Source organism: Ovis canadensis, chromosome 8 (genome assembly GCF_042477335.2).
Source record: "Ovis canadensis isolate MfBH-ARS-UI-01 breed Bighorn chromosome 8, ARS-UI_OviCan_v2, whole genome shotgun sequence".
Taxonomy (NCBI): domain Eukaryota; kingdom Metazoa; phylum Chordata; class Mammalia; order Artiodactyla; family Bovidae; genus Ovis; species Ovis canadensis.
The window spans coordinates 60,449,843-60,477,420 of record NC_091252.1 but is presented as its reverse complement, the minus strand read 5'-3'; the positions used below and the strand labels follow the sequence as shown (position 1 = coordinate 60,477,420).

The window sequence follows — 27,578 nt, the reverse complement described above, 5'->3', positions numbered from 1 at the left end:
TCCACTGTTTCCCCATCTATTTCCCATGAAGTGATGGGACCAGATGCCATGATCTTCATTTTCTGAATGTTGAGCTTTAAGCCAACTTTTTCACTCTCTGCTTTCACTTTCATCAAGAGGCTTTTTAGTTCCTCTTCACTTTCTGCCATAAGGGTGGTGTCATCTGCATATCTGAGGTTATTGATATTTCTCCCAGCAATCTTGTTTCCAGCTGTGCCTCTTCCAGCCCAGTGTTTCTCATGATGTACTCTGCATAGAAGTTAAATAAGCAAGGTGACAATATACAGCCTTGATGTACTCCTTTTTCTATTTGGAACCAGTCTGTTGTTTAGAAAGACCTTTAAAGGATCACTGGCTATGAGAATAGACTCGAATAGGTGAGGAGACACAAATGAGGCAAAACAAATACCAATTTGGAGGTCACTGAAATAATCCAGGCCAAGACACAAATGCCTCCTACAAGGGTAGTAGTAGACATGGTTGAGATTTTAGATGGAAATCAAGATTGGATGAAGGATGTGGGGAATTCAGGACTCTTTGAAAAAAGCTTCTGAATGGTGATGCCATCAACTGAGGAGTTGATACTCACCAAAGTGAGTATGAGCAGAGGCAAGGAGCCCCAGGTCAACTCTAGGCATGCTTCAGAGAAAGACTGGGCCAGCAACCAGCAAAGCAAAGAAAATCAGGCCAGTGTGGTGGTATCTTGCCACGAACTGAACAAAGTGTTTCAAATGTTGATTAGATTAGCAATGCACAAAATGTTTGTGGCTAATGAGTGGCTGAAGAGTGAAAACAAAGCCTGGCAGGCATCACCTATCATAGCACTTTGTGTGATATAATAACAGAGATCATAGCATCATCTTATACTATGAAGTCTTAACATGAAATTAATAAATGCTTTAGACTTAACTTCCAGATTACAGTATGTTTAAAGGAATAGAAGAGTTTAATGACATTAATTAACAACAAATATTCAATAAGATGACAAGCTTAGTTGTTCCAGAAAGTCAGAATCTTAATTGAATTCTGCTTTAGGGAGGAAAAAAAGCTGCAAAAGACATTTTGAGGACAAATGGGAAAACCTGAATATGGATTAGATGTTAAATTAATTATTATTTAATTAAATTCCTTTAAGTAGGAGGTAAAAGAATCCACCTGCTAGTGCAGGAGACCTGGGTTCAATCCTTGGGTCAGAAAAATGACAACCCACTCCAACAGTCTTGCTTGGGAAATCCCATGGACAGAGGAGCCTGGTGGGCTACATGTTCTTATACAAAGCAAAAAGGGGCAATAATTGGTCCCTTTAAGAGGATTGTTCGACTGAATTTTTAGGTTTTGACTTTCTAGTAAAAATTGACCAAAAAAGTGGGAGAAGAATAGAAGTTTAGAAAGTTCTTCTGAGTTTTCCTTTAAAGATTATAGAACACAAAAATAGGTAACACCTAGAGAGGGATTATAGGATCAAAGACTTCGTCTTTTGTTAGATTTTTAATGAGAATTACATATATAAGGAAAATGGGTGCAGGAGAGAGGACTGTTGGCCCTATCTTTGAATGAGCTAATGCTCCCCAGCTGGGGCAAAGGTAGGAGTCGATAACTGCTGGAGCCCTATCTATGAGTAGACAGGGACAGGCTCATCAAGTGCTTTAGCAGGATATTCACTTATTAACACCAGTTACTGTGTAATTTTGAAGGGAGTAACCCAAAAAAGGCAGATACAATCATTTCCAACCTTGGATCAGCTGGGGAACGTGTCAAACAGATTCCAACAGTCTTCACCTCCCGTCAGTCTTCTAAAGCAGTCTCTAGGGGTAGAACCTGTAAAGGGCTCCAGTTAACACTGCTGATGCAATAAATGTCTCATTTGGAAATCATTTTCTTTAGGATATAAGTTCGTGCCATAGGCCAAAGATAGCACTGATATTTTTAAACTTACTGTATTTTTTTCACATTGCCTGTGCCTGCTTTTCCTATACAGAGAATTATATTTGATTTACCCTAGTTACATTACAGTAACTTGAGTACAGCACAGTACCAGCACTGCCTTTTACCGTAAAGAATGACATGACTGTTGGCTAAATTCTGTACTTATTGGAAGCAATTTCAGAGCTTTTTGGGAATTCAAAGTGTGGCTTGTATCTGTACTAATCACCACCTACTGGGTCCATCTAAATCTTAACTGTTAATAAATCCAAGAAGTTGCCCACATTTTTCATTTTCTGAAATTACGTCACACACTAAATCAGTTAAAATCAGGAAGCAGCCCATAAGAATTTTGGGGTAAGGTGGGATAAGCAGAAATGTGGCTGTAGGGGAAATTTTGTTCTTGATCAAAGTTGAATCTAGAATTAAAGTTTTGAGGTTCCATTCAGACTGCCAGCACTAGTTTTCCTTATAGCATATCCTCTAAAACAGACCAGTTCTTTTATAAACTTTAAATCTACATGAAAACTCACATGTGCTTATTATATAAAAAGAATGTTCATTTTGGAGTGAAGAAGAGGTAAAGCATATTTACATTCTATCCTCACACCTCTATAATTTTTACTTACTCTTGCATTCTAAAATGCTGTCCCACTAGACCAGTGGTTCTCAGCTGGGACCATTTTAACCCCCCTGCCCTGACATTTGTCACCGTCTGGAGGCACATTTTTTGGCTGTCAGGACTGGGGGAGGGTGTTACTGGCATCTAGTGGTAGAGGCCAGAGATGCTGCTCAACATCCTACATGCAGTAGTCTCCCTACAACAAAGATTGAATCTGGCCCCAATTGTCAGTAATATGCTGAGGCTGAGAATCCATCAGTCCATTAAAACCAGGTAGGATTATCCACCTTACTTATGGCCACCCTGTGCTATACCAATGTTTCTAAAGCACTTAATGGACATATGGATTACTGGAGGATCTTGCAAAGGCCCTATACCACTTTTTGGCCTTGTTTTAGACAAAGAATACAATTTTGGTGAAATATAATCACTAAAGTTAAAAAGGAAGAAAAATCCCTTTTGTCTTCCACTAATTAGGTCAATTATAAACATATCCCAGTATATTTATGACTTAATTAGTAGAAATATGTTAATAGAATTTAAAACTTCACTGAAGCACCTTTTGGTCACTTCATTATAGGAGAGCTGTATCTGGAAAGCATGTATGGAATGGGAATTAGATGTATACAGGTTTTAAGTATACAGTTGTTAAAACTAACCTTCTATCAGGCAATGAGAAGAGAGACAATTTGGAATCAGAACTCAGTTTATGAAAAGACTGACTTTGATTCTTATCAGAAAATCGATTCCTGGAAAATGCTTACATTTAAAACACTGGCTTTATTCAAATACTACCCATCTGTACATTAAAAACAAGCAGATTAGAAGTAAATGTTTTATTCTTCCAACTAAATTCCAGTACTACAAGGGCAATAAAACAATGATACACTGGGTGGAGGGTGGGGAGGGAAATGCAGCTATAAACATTCGTTAAAAAGACTGATAGAATAAATAAAAACTACCAAAAAAAAAAAATCCCAACAGGGAAATCATATAAACCCATTTGAAACCCCAAGAAGTCCTGGAATACAGAAATGCCCTCCTCCTTCACTAGTTCATAGGAAGCACTGTAGGCTATTTGCTTAATAATGTCCTGGAATTACATCTAAATTATTAACAACTGGTTATAGCTTGGTTGTAGTGCACAATTAAAATCACACTAACTTCATCTGAAGTGTCTTTCTACAGTTTTATTTACACAACCAGTGAAGGGCATGTTCTTAGAATACCAGCTTTAATCCTTTCCAAACATTAATAGAAGCCAAATTGTAATGATACAGCAAATGAGGCCACTGGCATTAATACAGGTAGCAAAGGTCCACATCCGGGTGGTATTGACATCAAGGAAATTTCCGAATCCGGTTGCTGCCTAAGAGTGGTTGCCACTGACGAAAGCTTGAAATAACCTGTATTCACAGAGGGGTATTGGCATTGCTGCATGTCATAATTGGGACCTCTTGCAACAACTCAACAAGGAACAAGGCAGCCCATAAATGCAGAAAACGTGATTCATGAAACATCTAAAGGGAGAGAAAAGGAAAATGAGTGCAAAGTTCAGATCAAAATTTAAACACTCGCCAAAGCTTCATCCCTAATATACTGCCCTAGATATTTAAGTAAGCAAAATTAATAAGCCAAGTACAATTTTACTATTTCCTCCAAACTTTTTCTCCTTGATATTATTAAGTTCTCTTGTGTATGAAGATAATTATAATAAATTATAACAAACATCTCCATAAGATTGTCTTGTATTTGGTTCAAAGATGAAATACTTACAACTAGCAGGCTGTTCTCCATATCGTCGCATTATCTGATCATGTGTAAACTTCACAAATGCATCATATTGTTCTATAAATAAAGGTAATTATCAATTACATGATTTGTAAAAATGCCCTCTTAATATATCAAGGCCAGAGAAACTCAAAAGTCCAATATATATAGTGAAATAATTTTAAGTTGACACTTAAGACACACAACCTCAGTAGTAATAGCTTATCAAATGGAAAGAGCACGGAGCTTAGGAAACCCACACATCCGCTCAAATCACACAACCTCATGTATAAGCTGGGTGGGGCTTATTTCTTTACTTATTAAAAGTAAAGATATTTTTCCTCTGAAAATTATTATAAGTGGTCTATGAATGGTAATGTACTGCAATGAGAGGAAACAGGACAAAAAGGCATAGTAAAGTATGTAATTAATCCAAATATCCACCTGTAACCTAATTAGATGCCACAGAAAAAGATGTTATATAACTAACAAATTCTCTCACCTATATTAGCACTTCAACTCCCTAATCATGAAGTTTACAATATCAATATCCATTAAATCTGTGGCTTAAAAATCAGGGGGGAAAGTCTGATTATGTTAGCATACATATTTTATCTACTACACTTAATTATCAAATTTTATGGAAAAAAAATTCTGGATAATTAAAAGAATGCAGCAGATTGATACTCTAATAAAATTATGTACACAGTGCCACTTAAATTTCAAGTGTTCAGACTGATGCAAAATTATAATGAAAGGTACAAAATCAAAAATCTTTGCAAACAATGTGACCAATAATTAATCTCCAAAATTTACAAGCAGCTTATGACAATAGCATCAAAACAAACAATCCACTCAAAATGGGCAGAAGACCTGAACAGACATTTCTCCAAAGAGGACAAACAGATGGCCAATATGCACATGAAAACATGTTCAACATGGCTATTTATTAGAGAAATGCAAATCAAAACTACAATATTACCTCACAGTGGTCAGAATGGCTATTACCAAAAAATCCAAAAACATGCTAGAAGGTGTGGAGAGAAGGGAACCCTTCTACACTGTTGGTGGAATGTAAATTGGTAGAGCCACTATAGAGAACAGTTTGGAGGTTCCATAAAAAAGTAAAAATAGAGCTATCATGCTGCTACTGCTGCTAAGTCACTTCAGTCGTGTCCGACTCTGTGCGACCCCACAGACGGCAGCCCACCAGGCTCCCCTGTCCCTGGGATTCTCCAGGCAAGAATTCTGGAGTGGGTTGCCATGTCCTTCTCCAGTGCATAAAAGTGAAAGAAGTCATTCAGTCGTGTCTGACTCTTAGCGACCCCATGGACTGCAGCCTACCAGGCTCCTCCGTCCATGGGATTTTCCAGGCAGGAGTACTGGAGTGGGGTGCCACTGCCTTCTCCATATGACCCTGCAATCCCACTCATGGGCATATATCTGGAGAAAAACGTGATCCGAAAGCATACATGCACTACTGCAGCACTGTTTACAATAAGACATGGAAGCCACCTAAATATCCACTGACAGAGGAATGGATAAAGATGTGGTGTATATATATACAATGGAGTATTACTCAACCATTAATAAAAGTGAAACAGTGTCATTTGCAGCAACATGGGTGGACCTAGAGAGTGTCATACTAAGTGAAGTCAGAGAAGGAGAAATTATATATATCTGGAATCTAAAAAGAAACAATACACACTTAAGAAAATGAACTTATGATTGCTGAGGAGAAGGAAGGAAGGGTTAGTCACTCAGTCAAGTCCAACTCTTTGCAATCCCATGGACTGTAACCCGCCAGACTCCTCTGTTCATGGGATTTTTCCAGGCAAGAAAACTGGAGTGGGTTGCCATTTCCTTCTCCAGAGGATCTTCCCATGCAAGGATTGAACCCACATATATTGCACTGCAGGCAGATTTGTTACTGTCTGAGCTACCAGGGAAGCCTGAGGAGAAGAGTTAGTTAGGGACTTTGGGAAGGTCATGTACACACTCCTATACTTAAAATGGATAACCAACAAGGCCCTATTGTATAGCACATGAAACTGCTCAAAGTTATGTGCCAGCTTAGATGGGAGGGAGGAGTTGGGGAGAATGGATACATGTATATGTATGGCTGAGTCCCTTCACTCTTCACCTGAAACTACCTCAAACATTGTTAATTGGCTAATACCCCAATACAAGATAAAAAGTTCAAAGTTTGGAAAAGTAAAATAACTTAAAGAAAAAAAGGTAGAAGCAGAACCTAAAAATAGAAAAAAACAAGAGTTAAAAAAAAAAAAAACAACCCACAAGCAAACTGTAGCCCACTAGGCTTCTCTGTAGACAGCCAAAGGATAGGGTATTATCCAAAGAAATATCTAGTTTCCTAATATTGCTGTTCATCTACATGGCTAATAAATACTATTTCTTAAAGTCACTAAGGAGGGCCATGAGCTATAGCCAAGTTCATTTCCTTTCTTGAACTGAAATTCTCTGGTTCTTAGAGAATATGCCTACCAGAGTATAGACGGGGTAATTTAATTGATGTGTAAAATGTATGTGAGAAAGAATGCATTTCTTTGGATGAGTTTCTGGAAAGACTCTAAAACTCATCTCTTACCTGCAAGTTTTGTGTTCAATATTTCTTCATATTCTTCTCGAACTTTCTCCTCACGTTCTTTCAATAAACGTTCACAGATCATCCCAACCTGCCGTAGAGTGAATAAGGGCTGTTCTTTTTTTAATGGTGAGGATGTTCCTGATGGAGTCCCTATGTACAACATGAACAAAAACCTCATCAGATTTAGAGCCATCACAGAAAAGCATCATCTAACTGAGGTGGTTTCATGTGAGTATTTTCAGTGCTCATATAAAAGCATTTTTCTATCAGTCTTTAGCACAGTTATTTCCCTAGTCTTAAATCAGGTTTAATCCTATCAGCTTACAACTTTGGAAAGAAACAGCAAGACGTATGCCATCAAATATAAGGGGGGAAAGTGTGAAGGTGAGTTGAGAGAATAACAAAGTATAAACAATAAATTTTTTGGTTTTAAAATAATTATTAGCTACGAGAGACTTTGTAAAAATAAATACTGAGAATATATTCCTAACATTCAACATTAAATTTTACAGTTCAACATCCTTAAAGACTATTAATGTAGCAGCCACTTAGACAGTGATAGATTTCTTCAGAATGCATTCCTCTTGATGTATTTACTTAGGGTACTTTTATTTTCCAAAAACATCATTCCTCTTTTCTTGAAAAGAACATCTGAAATTAATATTTTTTAGAACTCAGGGTTATGACAGTCACCCATGATTAACACTGCTGCAAGTATTCTATAAACAGAAATACACAGATTTGCAATCAATTGCTTGTCCTGTTTATCTGCCCCAATTCCTCTTTATACTTGCTCTTTATTAACTTGATGGCTGGAACCAGTAACTAAGTATGTTTGTCCTGTGTCCAGCATCAGCTCTTAACAGAATACCAGAATTCTTGTGTACTGATATACAAGAATAAAGCATACCAGCTTTAGTCCACAGTTACCAAACTAAGGCTATCTTTATTTACTTTCAAAATCTCAGCTTTGCTGAGGCTGCCAATTTAATTGATCTTATAAGAAGTAAACTGACAAATGAGAGGAGCTTGCTTTCCCATGATACAATCGTGTCTCTACCCTCACCTCCCCTTACCAAAATTTCACCAACTTATCCCCTTCACTGGAGAGTCCCTTGGACAGCAAGGAGATCAAACCAGTCAATCCTAAAGGAAATCAGTCCTAAATATTCACTGGAAAGATTGCTGCTGAAGCTGTAACTCCAACACTTTGGCCACCTAACGTGAAGAACTGACTCACTGGAAAAGACGGAGATGCTGGAAAAGACTGAAGGCAGGAGAAGGGGATGACAGAGGATAAGATGGCTGGATGGCATCACCGACTAGATGGACATGAGTTTGAGCAAGCTCCAGAAGTTGGTGATGGACAGGGAACCCTGGTGTGCTACAGTCCATGGGGCTGCAAAGAGTCAGACCGAGTGACTGAACTGACTGACTGATCCCCTTCACTTCAAATAGCCCTGTTTTACACCTTAAATTTTAAGAAGTGTATTTGCAAACTATCCTCTCCAATAAAAGGTAGGTAAAAACAGATGTAGCATCGAAATAATCAACCTTTAGGCATTATCCTAAAAGACAAGTGTGTGTGAGGGTATATGTTCAGGGACATTTTTGTAAATATGGTAATAGAAATTTCAAGTCTATCATTATTAAATAATTATGGGAAATCCATAGAATGCAGTATTTAGCCAAGACAAGGTACATCTATACCTGACAGAGAAGCATATGGCTGTATTTTTTTTTTTCTTTAATAGAGGCTACGAATCATAGCATTTATGGGGAAGTCCACTTAGGGGATGTTACCTACAGATGGCTGTCTTTGAGTCATGGGAATCCAAGTGGCTATTACCTTTTTTGTACCATATTTTTAAGAGATCATGAGTTACCTGTATAAATGTTTTTTCAAAAATCAAGGAGAAATAAGAGCTTGATGACTAAAGGCAATTTGTTTTCCTTTTTCCCATGCTAAGTAACATTTCCTTTCACACTTATCAATTCTTTTATTACCTGGTGAAGCTGGTCCACTGAGGAGAAATGCATGTGGCTGTGCATCAGAAGTACAACATGGATCTGTCTGTTGAAAACTAGTTTCTAAATGTCTTCTTTTCTGCATGCGCTTATACTCTTGTTTTATGTTGTACAGAATTTGTTCTAGAAGAAAAAAAGTCAAAATTTGGCAAGACAAACACTTTCAAGTTAAAAAATAGGTTGGGTTCTACTGAAAATATTCTCTTCAAATATCTAGAAAACTTATGTTTTGGGAGGAATTCATTTCAGCATAATGGGGACACTCAATCAGAAATAGCACATGCATACGACCTGGAATCCAGCTATTCCAAAATGCCATTCTTTCTGAGCGGTCATTAGTTTAAAAAAAAAAAAAAAAATTTTTTTTTTATTCAATGGTAAAGATAAGGGAGTCTGAACTGAAACATGTATTTCACTCATATTCTAAGAGTATCAGACTCAAAGGTCATTTATTCACCACACAGAGAACTATTAAACAGGCTTTTCCAAGACCATAAATAATTAGAAGCAGGGAGAAGTATGTAAAATACAGGTACACAAGAGTGACAGGTGGCAGCAATAGGTCAACAAAATGACAGAGTTGATGTGAACTAAAAAACCATTATACATTAAGCAACCATGGCCATTAATATTAAGCTTAACAGAACTGATGAATATCACAGCCTTAGCAGCAAAGTTTTGTCCTATATCTTTGGGGTAAAAACCCATGTAAAGTGATTGGCACATCACTCATTAAAAGATGATTAATTAAAAACCACTACACTACAGTGCCATCCTCTTGAACCACAAACATCAAATGAGGAATGAAAAATAAGAAGCATATCCTTTAGGCCAGTATAGTAAGTTTTAGAAGACTTCTAATTCAAAATAGTGACAGTTAGCCAGCCTCTTCAGAAAATTCCTCCCTGAGGTTCCCACTCCCTCCAAACAGACTTTCTTACCACCACCACAGTTCTTAAATTCATAGGATATCCATGGGAAACTACATCCCAGGGAGCTTGTTATTCCCAACCCAAAGCAAAAGTAAACAAAAATAACAGGCAATAAAATGTTTCGTAAATATAATGGAGTGTAATTCCACACCATTCTAAAATGATGCAATTTAAAAATAAACTGAAATGCAACTGAAGGCTAAAGATGTATGTAAAATGAAAACAATCGTTTTTGAAAAATTTAATACTAGAAGTTGTTTTTAGGTATACACTTAAATCTCACATCTCTTTTCTCAGTTTATTTCCCCAGTAAGAACTTTTAGAGCTTTTGAGAGATAGACTGTGAGGGGTATCAAGCAGTCCCTTAGCCATTTAGATTCTGCCAGTTTCATTACTATAACTAGAAAGTAATTAAAAAATAAAGTCTTGCAAATAAAAGAAAAAAATTTTTAATGTCTTGCAAAAGACATCTAGTGAAGATTCCATTTATGTAAAATTTTGTGCGTAAACAAATCTGTTTTAAATATACATGAATACAAAAATCACACACTGGAATGACTAACCTCAGGATGGTTGAATGTCTATATTTAACATTTCTCAAAATGTTTTAACATTTGTTTATTATTAAACATGGTCATCATTTTCAGTCCTTTTCCATTTATGTGAAATTGTAATTTAAAACAAAGTAACCGATGTGAAATAAAATAGCTGTCTACTGAGCAGCTAAGCACCATAAGAGAAACACACTTCCTAAGATTCAGAGGTGTCCAATAAACCAGTGCAACATCCTGTACCAACCAGGTCAGGCACACATATCCTTTTTTAAAAAAATAACTCTTTCAGTAGCAAAATCCTTTAAGAGGTTTCTAAAATAATGATGTTTCAATCTCATAGCAAGCTTCACTCATTTATCATTTTATGTTCAGTTACCATCATGCTGATCAAAAGTGCCATTCAAGGCATTCAAAGTTTACTCACGAAGACTTCAAATATAGCAGCACAAAGTAATTTGGCCTTAACTTCTTTTGTGTGACTTACTCTTTGATCAGTATGGTGACACAACTGTTCTCAAGATTACTTATTCTTCCTTTTGCTTCACCTGAAGCACAACCAAAATGTACCAAAAGATAGCTGTAACAATTTGTTCATTTGAAAGTCTTGAACAAGTTCTAGCCTAAGAAGAAAGATACGGTAAAACTTTTAAAAATTTAGCTTTATACATCTCTGTACCATCTAATGAAAGTAGGGAAAACCACTAGACCATTCAGGTATGACCTAAATCAAATCCCTTATGATTATACAGTGGAAGTGAGAAATAGATTTAAGGGCCTAGATCTGATAGAGTGCCTGATGAACTATGGAATGAGGTTCCTTACATTGTACAGGAGACACGGATCAAGACCATCCCCATGGAAAAGAAATGCAAAAAAGCAAAATGGCTGTCTGGGGAGGCCTTACAAATAGCTGTGAAAAGAAGAGAGGTGAAAAGTAAAGATATAAGCATCTGAATGCAGAGTTCCAGAGAATAGCAAAAAGAGATAAGAAAGCCTTCTTCAGTGATCAATGCAAAGAAATAGAGAAAAACAACAGAATGGGAAAGACTAGAGATCTCTTCAAGAAAATTAGAGATACCAAGGGAACATTTCATGCAAAGATGGGCTCGATAAAGGACAGAAATGGTATGGACCTAACAGAAGCAGAAGATATTAAGAAGAGGTGGCAAGAATACACAGAGGAACTGTACAAAAAAGATCCTCACGACCCAGATAACCATGATGGTGTGATCATTCACCTAGAGCCAGACATCCTGGAATATGAAGTCAAGTGGGTCTTGGAAAGCATCGCTATGATGGAATTCCAGTTGAGCTATTTCAAATCCTGAAAGCTGATGCTGTGACAGTGCTGCACTCAATATGCCAGAAAATTTGGAAAACTCAGCAGTGGCCACAGGACTGGAAAAGGTCAGTTTTCATTCCAATCCCAAAGAAAGGCAATGCCAAAGAATGCCCAAACTACCGCACAATTGCACTAATCTCACATGCTAGTAAAGTAATGCTCAAAATTCTCCAAGCCAGGCTTCAGCAATACGTGAACTGTGAACTTCCTTATGTTTACGCTGGTTTTAGAAAAGGCAGAGGAACCAGAGATCAAACTGCCAACATCTGCTGGATCATCAAAAAAGCAAGAGAGTTCCAGAAAAATATCTATTTCTGCTTTATTGACTATGCCAAAGCCTTTGACTGTGTGGAACACAAAAAACTGTGGAAAATTCTGAAAGAGATGGGAATACCAGACCACCTGACCTGCCTCTTGAGAAATCTGTATGCAGATCAGGAAGAAGCAGTTAGAACTGGACATGGAACAACAGACTGGTTCCAAATAGGAAAAGGAGTACGTCAAGGCTGTATATTGTCACCCTGCTTATTTAACTTATATGCAGAGTACATCATGAGAAACGCTAGGCCAGAAGAAACACAAGCTGGAATCAAGATTGATGGGAGAAATAGCAATAACCTCAGATATGCAGATGACACCAACCTTATGGCAGAAAGTGAAGAGGAACTAGAAAGCCTCTTGATGAAAGTGAAAGTGGAGTGAAAAAGTTGGCCTAAAGCTCAACATTCAGAAAATGAAGATCATGGCATCTGGTCCCATCACTTCATGGGAAATAGATGGGGAAACAGTGGAAAAAGTGTCAGACTTTATATTTTGGGGCTCCAAAATCACTGCAGATGGTGACTGCAACCATGAAATTAAAAGATGCTTACTCCTTGGAAGAAAAGTTATGACCAACCTAGACAGTATATCCAAAAGCAGAGACATTACTTTGCCGACTAAGGTCCGTCTAGTCAAGGCTATGGTTTTTCCTGTGGTCATGTATGGATGTGAGAGTTGGACTGTGAAGAAGGCTGAGCACCAAAGAATTGATGCGTTTGAACTGTGGTGTTGGAGAAGACTCTTGAGTCTCTTGAACTGCAAGGAGATCCAACCAGTCCATTCTGAAGGAGATCAGCCCTGGGATTTCTTTGGAAGGAATGATGCTAAAGCTGAAACTCCAGTACTTTGGCCACCTCATGAGAAGAGTTGACTCACTGGAAAAGACCCTGATGCTGGGAGGGATTGGGGGCAGGAGGAGAAAGGGACAACAGAGGATGAGATGGCTGGATGGTGTCACAGACTCGATGGACATGAGTTTGAGTGAACTCTGGGAGTTGGTGATGGACAGGGAGGCCTGGCGTGCTGTGATTCATGGGGTCACAGAGTCGGACACGACTGAGCGAATGAACTGAACTGAAGGCATAACTTACAAATGAATTCACCAATTTAAATGTACAATTTGATGAGTTCTGACAAGTGCATGCATAGAACCACCACACCACAATAAAGAACTTTCTCACCCTAGCTGTTCTCAGTCACCACCTTTACCACCACCACTTTCTCTGCTGCCATCTTAAAGAGTAGATTTTTGTCTTCACCCAGCGAAATGGTTTTGAGATTCATACACGATGTTACATCAACCAGTAATCCCTTTTTATTAATTAGTATTTCATTGTGTATATATGGTATACATCACACCTTATCCATTCTCCTTTTGGTGGACATTTGGACTGTTTCCAACTGGGGGCTATTACGAATATTCAAGTACAAGCCCATAGGCGGACAGGTTTTTATTTCACTTAAGTAAATACCTAGGAGTGGAACTGGATGGACTGATTATACGGCTAAAAAATTGACAAACCATTTTCAAGAGTAACTGTATGTTTTGCATTCCCACCAGCAATGTGAGTTTCAGGTGCTCCACATCTTTGTCAGCACTTGTCAGAGCTGAAGAATTCTGAATGCTACGGCACTGCTTTTTATACCCATTAAGATAGAACTATGTCATTTAAGCCTCACTGTGCTCTTAAGATGCTTTAATACTGGTAACATGTGATCAACAATGTTACTTAGTGAATGGTCCAATTTCAGTTCAGTCAGTTCAGTCGCTCAGTCATGTCGGACTCCTCGCGACCCCAGACTGCAGCAAGCCAGGCTTCCCTGTCCATCACCGACTCCCACAGTTATTCAAAGTCATGTCCATTGAGTCAGTGATGCCATCCAGCCATCTCATCCTCTGTAGTCCCCCTCTCCTGCCTTCAATCACTCCCAGCATTAGAGTCTTTCAAGTGAGTTGCTACTTTGCACCAGGTGGCCAAAGTACTGGAGTTTCAGCTTTAGCCATCAGTCCTCCCCAATGAATATTCAGGACTAACTTCTTTTAGGATGGACCGGTTGGATCTCCTTGCAGTCCAAGGGACTCTCAAGAGTCTTCTCCAACACCACAGTTCAAAAGCATCAATCCTTCGGTGCTCAGCTTTCTTCACAGTATTCCAGAATTCACAAGTTCAATTTACATATCTGGTCAACTTAAGGTGCTTCCATATCAGCAAGATAAAGGCCTTACATACATCAACAATGTACCTATATTCACTTAATCTTAAACTAAAATCTAGCCATCTCTTATGGAACTAAAATGACATTCTATTCCAAGTACATGTGACATCTGACACTGTGTTGCCAACAAATTTACTAGTCCACTGAAGAAAGTCAAGTGAAGCTTCACGAACATTATCAGTTGCACATTCCAGTTTTAATCATGCAGACTTCATATTTGGTTTGTGAAGCATAGATTAAATTTGCAGCAAATCACAGAGCAAAGAATGTATTTTCACAACCTACACTCAAATGATTGTGGTATATCCCTTTCCTAAATCCTTAAAACTACATCATCCTTGTTCTTACATATATCTTGAACAACATGGGGATTTTCAGGGTGCAGAATTCCTGCTGTTTAAAGTCTATGTAACTTGTAGTTCGACCCTGTATCCAAGGGTATGGTTCCTCCACATCAGCTTGGTTCCACATCCTTGGATTTAACCACCTTTGGATTGTGTATTTACTATTTACTAGTGAACATTGTTTGCTAGTAAACGTTGTATTTACTAGTACACATTGTTCAAAGGTTAACTGTAAAATATTTAGACTTTTTGCACTTATTAGGTTAAGTGAAAGTCAGTATTAGAAGATTTATGACTAAGGGCATTTTTATTCCCAAATCTAGTAAATATCACTGAGGTTGCTAAAGAAATTCTCTGTAATAAGCAGATTATCAATGAGCCTATTCCTTTGGAATATTTGAAATATATATATATATATATATATGCAAAAAGCTTAGGTAAATGTGAAAAGAAAAGGCCTGGCCTGAGACAATAAAGGCTGTTTACTCATCTTAGTTGCCAATGACTGCTTTAAAGACCCTGGACACAATGAATAAGGTCAACAATATAAACAGGAGAAAGCAGGGATTAAAAAAAAAAAAGCTGCTGATGATGGTAAAAGAAATAGCATCAAGACAGGACTGAGAGTGAGGGGAAAATGGAATTAGAAGCAATCAGAAATGTGTTTAAAGGAGAATCTTGAAATGGGGGATGGGGGTGCAGGGTCATCACCAAGTATCTTTCTAGAGTAGAGTCCATAACCGTAAAATGTCTAAAAATTGGTGATACGTGAAAACTAACTTTTTTGCTCCAGACCTGTATGGACCTCCTGTTTTCCAACTGACATAGTTACTAGATCAAACATTAACAGTTTCAAATTTGGTATGAAAGACCCACTTGTTATCACCTTACATGCTAATTTCTCTATGGAGTATCTTTGGAAAGAAGCTAAAAGTTCATCTAAACAGATTAGCTCAAACAATGGGATTAAAAATGAAATAAATCTTGAAAGTCTGTCAGTTCTAGGGAGGAACACAAATGAAATGGAAAATCTGTACACAATTAAGTACAGAAAACCTGCAGTAGCTATTAAGACCTAAAACTGAACTGTTCCAAATAAAATAACAGACCAAATCTAGAGCTCTGAACTACAGACACTACCATGTCTGTATTTTAATTTATCAAGTAGACAATTTGGAGTTGCTATGGAGACCCACCTTTGTAATTTCAACTATTCTCCTAGATCATCTGATCAGAAACTAGAATAGTTCTTAAGCAGTCCTTTGAGGGAAACTTAAGGATAATATTCTTATCCAGTCAAGAGCTATCCAATTTTAAAAAATGAGCTGATGCCATTTTAAATTTACTTTACAATTATTGCTATGTTAAAGGAACCTGGAACCAAATTTTAACAGAAGATTGTCAAGGTATATCTACAGTTTTAACTTCTGTTTGGATTACCATGAATCCTAATAAGCATAATATATCTGCATATATTTATATGCACACCAGGGTATTGGCTACAGTATCTTAAAGGCAACTGACTCAGATTCTAAATTTACATTATATTTCACTGCATTAGAGTCATCCATTTATCCCCTACAAGAAGAAGGATAACTATAATTAGTACAGGTCAAATTCTATTACTTCACTGGTACTACATAGTAATTACTTATTTGAGGTAAATGGCTCAATTTATTAAATTCTTCAGGTCTAAATATAAATTACAAGTTAACTGCACAATATGAGTCACTAATGCAAGGAATCCAAACCATGCTCAGTCAGCAGGTAGCGCCTCCCTGACACACGTTAAGTGTCACTCCTCTATTTTATATGACATTAGATTCTATGTGCTAGCCATGATGCTTTTGTTGTTTACTTCTTTACTATCTTCTCCAGTAGCTTACAAGCTAGAAAAAGAGTAATAAGAACAAAAAATGAAAGTAAATGGTGAAGAGAAAAAGGAAACTGAACTATCCAAAACCAAATATGCAAGCTTTGGAAAACATTTAGTGCCAAGTTTCAGCTTATATTTCAAATAACCATGGGCCATCAAAACAAGATAAGGTCTGGAAGGACAAAGAGCAGACTCCTTGAAGAGGACTGTAGGGCAACACAATCAAGCTAAACAACTAACCTGTTTTTCATAACAACTTATCAGGGCCCCCAAAACACACTTACCCACATAAATATCAAGATACGGCCTATCTGGAAACCAGAGGTTGCAAACTGATGATTCATGAATTAAATGGAGTCCAAAGACATGTCTGGCCTGAACTTTTTTCAAAACAATGTGGCCAACATTCAAGAGTTGAATGATCAGATTCCTGGCTACTACTGATGGGGAGGCAGTGGCTGGGGGTGGGTACTGGACTATGTGGCAAAGTTCAGTTCAGAGTGGCTGCTGCCTTTTGGGTGTAAGTTCTCAAGTGCTTCTAAAACTTTAACGCACACACAAATCACCTAGGGATTCTGTTAAAATGAACCCTATAAAGGATGGAGCCTGGGTTAAGCATTTTCTAATGAGTTTCCAGGTGATGCAGCAGGTCAGGAGCAAGACTGGAATTCACAAGTCCCCATCTTGTTTATTTCACTCATTACTTGCCTGGAACTATGGACATTTAAGTTTCTATCCCCTGCTTAAAATAACTCTACTGGCAATTAAAAAGTGTTTGGTTTATGTACTATTGGACATGCCAGGAAATGGGAGAGGAAGAGAAGGAAAGCAGTAGCAGCTGAGATTATTACAAGCACAAAAACATTAAGGATGATCTAATTTATTTTGCCACTCTCACCTGGATGGTGTTCGTAATTTTAACACATATCCTTCCTGAGCAGGAAAATACCTTGTAAACCAATTTAAACTTCACTGGCCCTACTTCAGGAGATTCATCACATGACATTAACATAATCACTATGTTCATTACGTGACTGATAGTGAGTAAACACGTTTGCTTTTTGATTTCTGCTTTATATATACCCGTGTGTGTATATATATAGGTATATACACTTAAAGGAGCTATTAAGCCAGCCAGGAGTGGAGCTGAATGAACTTAGAACTAATGAACTCATGGCCAGATGAAAACAAAAAGAACACCTGGAGAAGTGGAAGAAAACAGTGCTGTCAAAAAAGATTAAAATACACAAGTTATTTCAAAAAGAAGGGAGCGTCAGCAGTGTAAATGCTATAAGGAAGGTCAAACAAGATGGGGACTGATTGTGTGCATGGAAGTCATCACTGGCTTGACAAAAGCCATCTGAGGTACAAATATACTAGGAGTAAGTTGAGAGCCCAGTGGAATTAAGCAGACTATCTGAAATCTAGTTTCGAAATGGAGGAATCTGGATGACTGCTGGAGGAAAAATGAGGATGCTTCATTTCCTTCATAATGGGAGGCTTGACACTATTTAAAGCCAAAAAAGCAAAGATCTAGTTGACAGACAAAAATCAGAGGATAAAAGGTTCCTCTGGAGACAAGTGGGATCCTTCCCTCACTATGTAAAGGGCTTTAATTATCTCATTTAATCTTCCTCAGTGATACTAAAAACAAAATATGCAAAAACACTGGTAGAGTAGGTACTGGGAAAATTAAGACACTGCCATTTGATGGCCTCTATTTTTTCCATGAAGTAGAAGTAAAAGGCAAGGTTATTCACTGAATAAACGGCAGGACTGCTGGACAATGAAAAAGTCCCATTTGAGGTTGGCCAACTGCCCTGGGATTTCTTTGGAAAGAATGATGCTAAAGCTGAAACTCCAGTACTTTGGCCACCTCATGCGAAGAGTTGACTCATTGGAAAAGACTCTGATCCTGGGAGGGATTGAGGGCAGGAGGAGAAGGGGATGACCGAGGATGAGATGGCTGGATGGCATCACTGACTCGATGGTCGTGAGTCTGAGTGAACTCCGGGAGTTGGTGATGGACAGGGAGGCCTGGCGTGCTGTGATTCATGGAGTTGCAAAGAGTCGGACACGACTAAGCAACTTAACTATCTCCAGTACGCAGGGGCAGGAAATGCTCTTAATTCTCATGAAATCCCCAGAAGGCAGATACTACTATCAAATGCATACTTTTACAGATGAGGAAAATAAGGCTTTACTGCAATGTCTTCTGAAAGGTCATACAGCTGGAATAAGGCAAACCCAAGCCTTATTTAACTTATATGCAGAGTACATAAAGAGAAACGCTGGGCTGGATGAAGCACAAGCTGGCATCAAGCCAGGAGAAATATCAATAACCTCAGATATGCAGATGACTCCACCCTTACGGCAGAAAGTGAACAACTAAACAGCCTCTTGATGAAAGTGATAGAGGAGAGTGAAAAAGTTGGCTTAAACAACATTCAGAAAACTAAGATCATGGCATCTGGTCCCATCACTTCATGGCAAATAGATGGGGAAGCAATGGAAACAGTGAGAGAGTTGATTTGGGGGGGCTCCAAAATCAATGCAGATGGTGACTACAGCCATGAAATTAAAGGACGCTTGCTCCTTGGGAAAAAAGACCAACCTAGACAGCATATTAAAAAGCAAAGACAATTATTTTGCCAACAAAGGTCCATCTAGTCAAAGCTTTGGTTTTTCCAGTAGTCATGTATGGATGTGAGAACTGGACTATAAAGAAAGCTGAGCGCTTAAGAATTGGTGTTTTTGAACTAAGGTGTTGGAGAAGACTCTTTAGAGTCCCTTGGACTGCAAGGAGAGCAAACCAGTCCATCCTAAAGGAAATCAGTCCTGAGCATTCACTGGAAGGACTGATGCTGAAGCTGAAACTCCAATACTTTGGCCACCTGATGTGAAGAACTGACTCATTTGAAAAGACCCTGATGCTGGGAAAGACTGAAGACAGGAGAAGTAAACTCTGGGAGTTGGTGATGGACAGGGAGGCCTGGCTTGCTGCAGTCCATGGGGTTGCAAAGTGTTGGACACGACTGAGCGACTGAACTGAAATGAAGCCTGATCTCAGAGCCTAACCTCTTAACATCTACTACCCTTCTCCAGTATCATACTAGCACACCTAGTCAATATTCTGTGAGTACCTAAAGTGAAAATAAATCAGAAAAACAGAATGTCAGTTAGAATAGAGGGATCCACCGCCATGTACTACTAAGACTTCATACAATGAAACATCAAACTCTATGACTGTTAAGGTAGTAAGCTTTTGGCACATAACTCTCATCTACTTAGAACCCTGCAAATACAATCACTGACTGTAACAGGATAATTATAAAAAATGTTTGTATTACATTCAGATATTTATACAAGGGATGCTTCAAGTGTCTTTAAACTGCTTCCTCTGAGGATAGGCATCTGTAACTAACCAGAATGATTTATTGGTGTTTCAACAGTTAGGAATTATTCTAAACTGACAAGTCAGCGTTACCACACATGCTGAGTATAAGAACAGCCTCTGATAATGTACTATTTCACCCTGAGCCATGGATCAGGTTCCCCCATCTGTCACAACCACCTAAAACCTCCTACAGTTTTAACCAATTATACTGCTTAGAAAAGTTTTTCTTCCAGAGAATTATGCATCAGCATTAGGAACAAGGCAATATTTTGTAACAAAAGGCAAAGTTCAAGGAAAGTAATGTTTGAAAAGCTGGCTTTCTGTAACCTTTCAAATTCTACTCCCATTCTATTAAACTGCTACATCAGTTCAATTATGCTATGCTTTTTTAAAAAAAGAAAAGAAAGAAAAGCAACTCTTCCAGGTCCATCTCTCCAAACTTCCTCCCTTTAGTTCGATTTTTAGAGCGAGTTTTCTAAGAATTAACATTAAGGGAAATGAAAATAAATACTAAACCAAAGTCTGCATGTACACTACAGACAAACAATTTCAGAAACAGTCAATAAATAAGCTTCAGTAGTAAGAGTGTAATGTACTCAGTAAGCCAATTTCAATGCTCAAGCTGTCAAGGTGAAAATAATGCTAATATGGACAACTGTCCACAGAGAATTAAAATAGGTATTTGATTAAGTTTATGGTATTTTTCCTCACGTTTAGATAGTTTTATAAGTACCAGCAGTTGCAGCTCTTGTCAGTACCCAGAGACAGTCTTTTCTTTGCCTAACCAGCCTAGAATCTGAAACTCAAAGAGGGTTCACAAAAACCTGAATAAGTGACTTTCAGAGGAAGTACTTACATTTTTTAATAATGGTAAGAAAATCCAGGTACATAAACAGAGAATTTAAAAATACTGTCAAACTCAAAAACTATTACTGAAAAAGAAAATCATAGGTTTAATAAAATCAAAATGTTGTAAAGCACTTCTACTTCAGGATGACCTATGATATCTGTGACATATAAAAATTAGTGACTTACAGTTTGTAAAGAGAAGAAAGCAGTTATACTCTAAGACAAACTACAAGGATATTGTGAGCTATTTTTCTAGTGCTGAAAGGATAAAAACCACTACCACTACCCTCAAAAACCTATCATCACAAGAAAGATTATACAGTCTGGCACAATGCAAAACTATGACCAAAGGGCTCAAAGCTGACACTAGAATTTTAATTTACCTGCAAGGATTCTCTCCCTGCTCAATTATAATTGCAGTATCTTCCCATCAAAAAAAAAAAAAAAATTGTTTTAACTTAAATCATTCAATTCCTTTAGAAATGAAAGCTCAGAACTTCATATTACAAATTATTTTTCCTAAAAATCATGTAAAATCTTTGAAAACGGTAAAATCCTTGTAAATGGGGCTATTTCAAATATTGTAATACACATAACCATGTGGAGAAGGAAATGGCAACCCACTCCAGTACTCTCGCCTGGAAAATCCCACGGATGGAGGAGCCTGATAGTCTACAGTCCATGGGGTCAGGAAGAGTTGGACACAACTGAGCAACTTCACTTTCACTTTTCACTTTCATGCAATGAAGGAAATGGCCACCCACTCCAGTGTTCTTGCCTGGAGAATCCCAGGGACAGGGGAGCCTGGTGGGCTGCCGTCTATGGGGTCGCACAGAGTCGGACACGACTGAAGCGACTTAGCAGCAGCAGCATAACCAGGTTTATCATCACTATTCAGAAACATGAAGGAATACTTTTGGTGTACTTCAAGAGCCTCAAAATACTATTCGAAGTCTTAAAACTAAAATAAATGCTGTATTTCTTGTTACTACTCATCTGTCTGAGTCACAGTTTTTAAAAATGTTGTCACATATTGTGGCTTTACTGTCACAGAAGGAGAAGTGAAATTATATTTTTTTCTTAAAACTGCCCAAACATTAATTCAACAAATACATTCAGTAGATATTTTAAAACTCTATATAAGACATTAACTGAGAGAAGGTATAGCAGGTAATTCTCAAACTAGACAAGTCCCAACTATCCTCTCAAAATTCAGAGGACATTCCTTTTCACTAACAGTCTTTGCTCCAAAACTGCCACTGGTATTTCTCAGGTGTGTTTTAAAAGTTGAGAAACAAGGTAAGCTGCTGAGTTCTAGAAGTCCTATGCTCAGTAGTAAAACTGAAGATGCATCTCTTAAACTAAGGTCATTTATGAAGACCTCTTCACCACCTGCAGATGCCAGACAGGTTCATATAGGCTTTAACAAGTATTCCACTCTTCATATTTTCTGAAAGTAGGCAGTCTTCTCAAAGTCAAGAAATGCACTGTGGTTTCAGATATGCATAGACAACATTTTGTACTAGCACAGGGTTAGCAGTAGTAACTGTTAATGCTACTAAGTACTAGCAAGGACCATAAGTTGCTGGTTAATTCACCTATGGGGCTTCCCAGGTGGCTCAGTGGTAAAGAATCCACCTGCCAAGGTAGGAGACGCAGGTTTGAAACCAGGGTTGGGAATGGAGGAGGGCAGAGCAACCCACTCCAGTATTCTTGCCTGGAAAATCCCATGGACAGAGGATCCTGGTGGGCTACAGTCCATGACATCGCAGTCAGACACAACTCAACCTTGTACACAATTCATTTATGGGCACTTGAAAAGACCCAACACCTTTCATTTTCTTGTTTCGTGAACCAACTACCCAAGAGGTCCAAACTTAACCTATGCTATCATTATACATTTTTAAGTGGAAGAGAATCATCAAAGGTTTCTTTTCAAAAAGCAAAAACATACAAAAATGGGCACTTCCAATGAACCTTTTTCTCAACCTTTCAAAACTAAAGCATTTTTATCACTGTCTTCCTGTCTATCTAAACACTTAGGAAAAGGCCTATCTGAGTAATACACAATATATTCTTTTTCCTATAAAGCCATTCAAGAAAACTGAAGAAATTTTATTATTCTCCTTTACATTGGAGCATTTTCACCTAACAAAGAGTTAGCAAATCTCTTCTCTAATCTAGACATGTTTACACTATGTGTTTCTGTGCTCAAGACAGGCTTTCATTTTTCTACTTTCAAAACAAAATAGCTTAATGAATACAACTGCACTCTGCTTTTAATGGCGTATAGACTTACATGATTCTTAAATGCATAATTCATAGAACTATTAAATAACTGCAGCTACATACGCAGTCCTAAATAAAATATCAGGTTTAAAATCCAAAGTACAAAGACCATTAAAAACAGTTTATTTGCCAAATCCACTGAGAAACTAGAAGCAACCTAACAGCTGTCTAAATAACCACAAAATATTAAAAACACTTCTGGCTCAATATAAATGACATCTGAAGTGAAATGTTGCCTCCTCCAACAGACATCTCATTTGTTTGTGTAGAACCATTTATACTTCATTTAAGCCAGCTGGTGTCTCCATTTGCAGGCATGCATCAATGTCTACAGAACAATCTAAGTTCCTGTAAACCCTTCCCCATTCACAAGCTGCAATTTCCATTCTTAATGGCAAGTTTCCAGCAAATACAATGAGCTCTTACAAAGGAATTTAACTCTTCATCCAACTCAATTCCTAAGGCAGACTAGAGCAATGGTAGCAAGTCAAATGATGTGTATAAACCTGTCTAGCAAATTCACAAATAGGTTGAGTTCACAGAAGGATCACTTCATTCAGCCACTCATTCATTCACTACACAATTATGAATAACAATGCGTTAGGTTTGATCGACAGTCTCATACATTTTGATTTTATTAACATACGTTTGCTCTAGGGAATGTCATGATAATCTTTTGTCTAAGTGATAATATTGAGAGGTTTCAAAAACCAATCAACAAGGATAGAACTCTTTGAAATCAGTTTTCAATAAACTTGCCAGGATGAGTACTAATAAAGCTAAGTAGAGGCATTCATTTTTCCAACCACAGCAAATGGTTCCTGCCACTCCCCATCTCCAGTTATCATGCACTTTTCTTTTTCCACATCCTGAGATTACTACAAACTGCCAACACCCTCAATGAGGACTGGACAAACGTTTTCTGAAAAGAACCAGACAGTAAATATTTGATCTTTGGGAAAATACAATCTCTATCACAATTACTTGACCCCTCTGTTGTAACCGGCAAGGGATATGGACAATACTTCAAAAAAAAAAATGAACATGGCTGTGTTCCAATAAAACTTTAATTGCCAGTTCTTTTCTTTGTCCTATTAAGTCACAATAGTTTGAAAAATATTGATTTAAATAACAGTTATCAAGTCAAACCTTCCTGAGATGACTAACAACCAAAAGAAACAAAGCTAGAGTTTAAAAGATACCCAGTTCCTGAAGTGACAACATGACTTCAGCAACATATCAGAAAACACATATATAAATATATCCAGAGAACAAAAGTAAATTCATAATAAATTATACACATGCTCTGAAAAAAACTGCACTTCAGTAGTCTAGTTGTAAATTGTTTAAATTATATTTGAACCCACAGAAATGAAAACTCCATAAAGAACTTCCATAGAGCCCCAGTCAATTTCATTTTGGTAAGTTGCTTTCCATTTCCAACCCTAGCTACTTATTTCTGCTAAAGATATATGGTATTCATTCTAGACAAGTTTAAAGAATCACCACTTTTAAAACAGGAATTTAAAAGTTAGGTACTTGGAAAATTATTTCCAAGTTAGAGGACATGAAAACTGGGAAGCTGTTTGATACCTGCACAACACTGCAGCTCCCATTATGACACCATTACCAAAACCATACAAGAGCAAGCCCAAAACTGACCGTGTTAACATAAGGCTAAATTACATGTAAAATGTCATTCCAAGACCACAGTTAAAAAGGTAAATTTTAGCAACTCAAAAGTTAATCAATTTTAACTGCTGTTCTCTAATTGAAATAGCTAGGGAAAAAAAACTTTTCAGAGACTCAATAAATATCAGTTAGTGTGTGACTTTAGAATTCAGGATATGATCAAAGTTACAGCAGATGCCAAAAACACCTTGAAAAACAGAAAACATACCAATATGTTGGAAAAATGTGAATTTGAATCAGCCGGCTTAAACAATTTCAATAATTTCAGTCATTTTACTATTATAATAGTAATGGTCCACTTAACCGAAATATAAAATGTGGAGTCACCTGCATTAGTGAATGCTTTAAATACATCAACGAAATGACAGATCTGCAAAGAATCACAATTCTTTCTGAATTAATTCCCTTTGAAGTGAGGACAAATATAGCCCCTAGCTGACTTACTTTATATGCTCAAGACTATTTTAGCACTTCAATATACTTTAACTCCCAAACCTAACACTGTATTAATTCACCCCCCTCAAATGAAATTTATTGCTGGTTAGCTAGAGCTATTTTTAAGTGGCCTTATTAAGTACAGATTCCACAGTATCATTTCAATTTTCAGTGATAGTCTTTCACTAAAAAGACAAACTCTGAAAATAGTATTAATCCCAGGAACTCATTCTTGACACTGTTCCAACAGCAAAAGATGGTAGCCTAGGCATCTGAGAATCTCCCTATGTATTTGGAAAAAGATATTTTAAAAGTATGACCTGAAAAATTACAAAACTTATGTCAATTCCAAATCAAGTTACCAGTAGAGTTAAATACTGCCCACAGATTTTCTTTTTAAAGCTGACGATAAAAAAGTAAATCAAGCTACGAAAAGGCTTTGTCTACAGATCTTATTATCACCAAACGGTCACACATGAAACCTTTGCATGCTACACACACAAGGGAAGCATTTACACTACTAGTCCACATAAGCCTATCTTAAGACTATGCCAGGGGCACACAAGGATTTTCAAAGTATAGGAAAAAACGGACACAAACGCAGTACAAAGCAGTCAAGAGGTAGCTGCCCAGTCACTTTCAGGAAATGTTTCAAGATGAACAGCAAAAATATTCTGAAGTCCCTTGGAATCTTGGGTTGATTTATTATTTTCAAGGCCTAGCCCTTTCCTTCCAAAGTACTTTCATGGGCAAAAATAAAGCACTTTTAACTAAAGCAACTACTCAGCCCCGAAGTTCAATACAACTTGCTTTTCATTAAAAGTTCAAGTTTCTCAAGGTCTAGACATATATAGTGTGATCGTATTACAGTATTCGGGAAGAGCATTTTCTTTGTTGTTGACCCTGCTAGGGAAACAGGTCTTGACTCAGCCAAAGTGGCGTTCTTGTGGGTGATTAATGACAGGCCTAGATCTCGCCCCAGTGACATCCCTCCCCCACCCCACGCCCTCCGTACTAAAATCAGCCCTGTCTGAACTGGAAGAGGGGCGGCCGCCTAGCCTCAAACCACCCAGTTCCAGAGTTAATAGGTGCAACCCATCGATTCTGGGAGACAGCCATCGAGATTCGGGTGAAATGTGTGACCCTTCGTTTGCCTCGATTTCCGTGTAGCACTCTCTCTGATCATTTCCGCTGGGGCTCTCCAGACTACGGAAACGCTCGATTCCAGTCATTCGGCCCAAAGAAAAAGACCTTCCTCTACCCTACAATACCCGGCAAGGCACCATCCCTACCCACCCCACCCCCGACCCCTCCCCCGATATCAGGCTATTCCTATTGTGTCTCCGACACTGAAAGAGCTCCTTAAGAAAAATGTGGCCGCCGAGGACTCTGCTAAGACCGGGGAGCCGTCCTGCACCCCTAGTCCCGCGGCCTCATCCCTCGCCCTCCACCCCCGGGCGGCCGCAAGACCGAGTCCCACCTGTGGTGAGACGGGAGGAGACGTCGCCGAAGGGAGATGGCTCCATTCGGAGATACTTCTGCGGCGAGGCGGCGGCGGCCGAGAAGGAAGCGGCGGTGGCCGCGGCGGCCGACGACGGGGTGGCGGCGGCAGAGGTGGGCGCCGACAATGGCGCACATCGCCTCCGCTTCGGGGACGCCGGGCTCAGCAGCGGGTCGAAATCCAGAGTCCGTTTCAGAGTGGCTCCGCACGCCATGGCCGGGGCGTCGGGCTCGGGTGGAGTCAGGAAGGGAGGGCGAAGGAAGCGGGTAAAAGCGGAGCCCCGAAGAGAGCCTAACCGACGGGCTCAAGAGTGGAAAGCCGGGTGGCGGAGCGCCGGCGAGGGGAGCAGAGCCGCTGCCGCCGCCTCCGCGGCAGGGGCAGTGGCCCGGGCCGGCCGGGGCGAGAGCAGGAGGGGCGGTGGCGGCGGCTCACGCTGGCGGCGTCAGGGGGGCTCTTCCGCCTCCTCAGGCACGGCTCCCCCGGGAGACGCTCCGGCCGCCCCCGCCGTCCGTTCGGGCTTTGCGCCGCGCCTGAGGCGCTCCTGCGCGGAGACCGGCTCCTTCAGAAGTCAATACCAGCCCCGTGAGATGTGAGGCTAGAACGCGGCTCCTAAGACGCTCGAACAGCGGCCGAAGTTAGAGAGCGGTGGTCGATGCGGCGAGATTGAGAGGCTGCGGCAGCGGCAGGAGCTCCAGCAAACACATCCAGCCGCTTCCCCCTCCACTGTCTGACTTCCACCCGCCGCCGGCCCCAATATGGCGTCAATAACAACGCCGCCGATTCAAATCCTGCGGCCTCAGGGCGCGTGCGCATAGCGGGGGGCGGGAGCCCGAGCATACATTCTGGGAGTTGTAGTTTATCACTGGAGGAAGGACTCT

At 39.0% G+C, this 27,578-nt stretch overlaps 1 protein-coding gene across 1 annotated transcript; it reads right to left on the bottom strand.

Annotated features, from left to right (window-relative positions):
- Window positions 1–3,366: 3,366 nt before the first annotated feature.
- Window positions 3,367–27,578, bottom strand: AKIRIN2 (akirin 2). The gene is made up of 5 exons (XM_069598314.1): window positions 26,680–27,578; window positions 8,931–9,074; window positions 6,924–7,073; window positions 4,322–4,393; window positions 3,367–4,065 (listed from the first exon to the last, which is right to left on the bottom strand). The coding sequence occupies exons 1-5, from the start codon at window positions 26,912–26,914 to the stop codon at window positions 4,055–4,057; spliced, it is 612 nt and encodes a 203-aa protein (XP_069454415.1). The 5' UTR covers window positions 26,915–27,578; the 3' UTR covers window positions 3,367–4,054.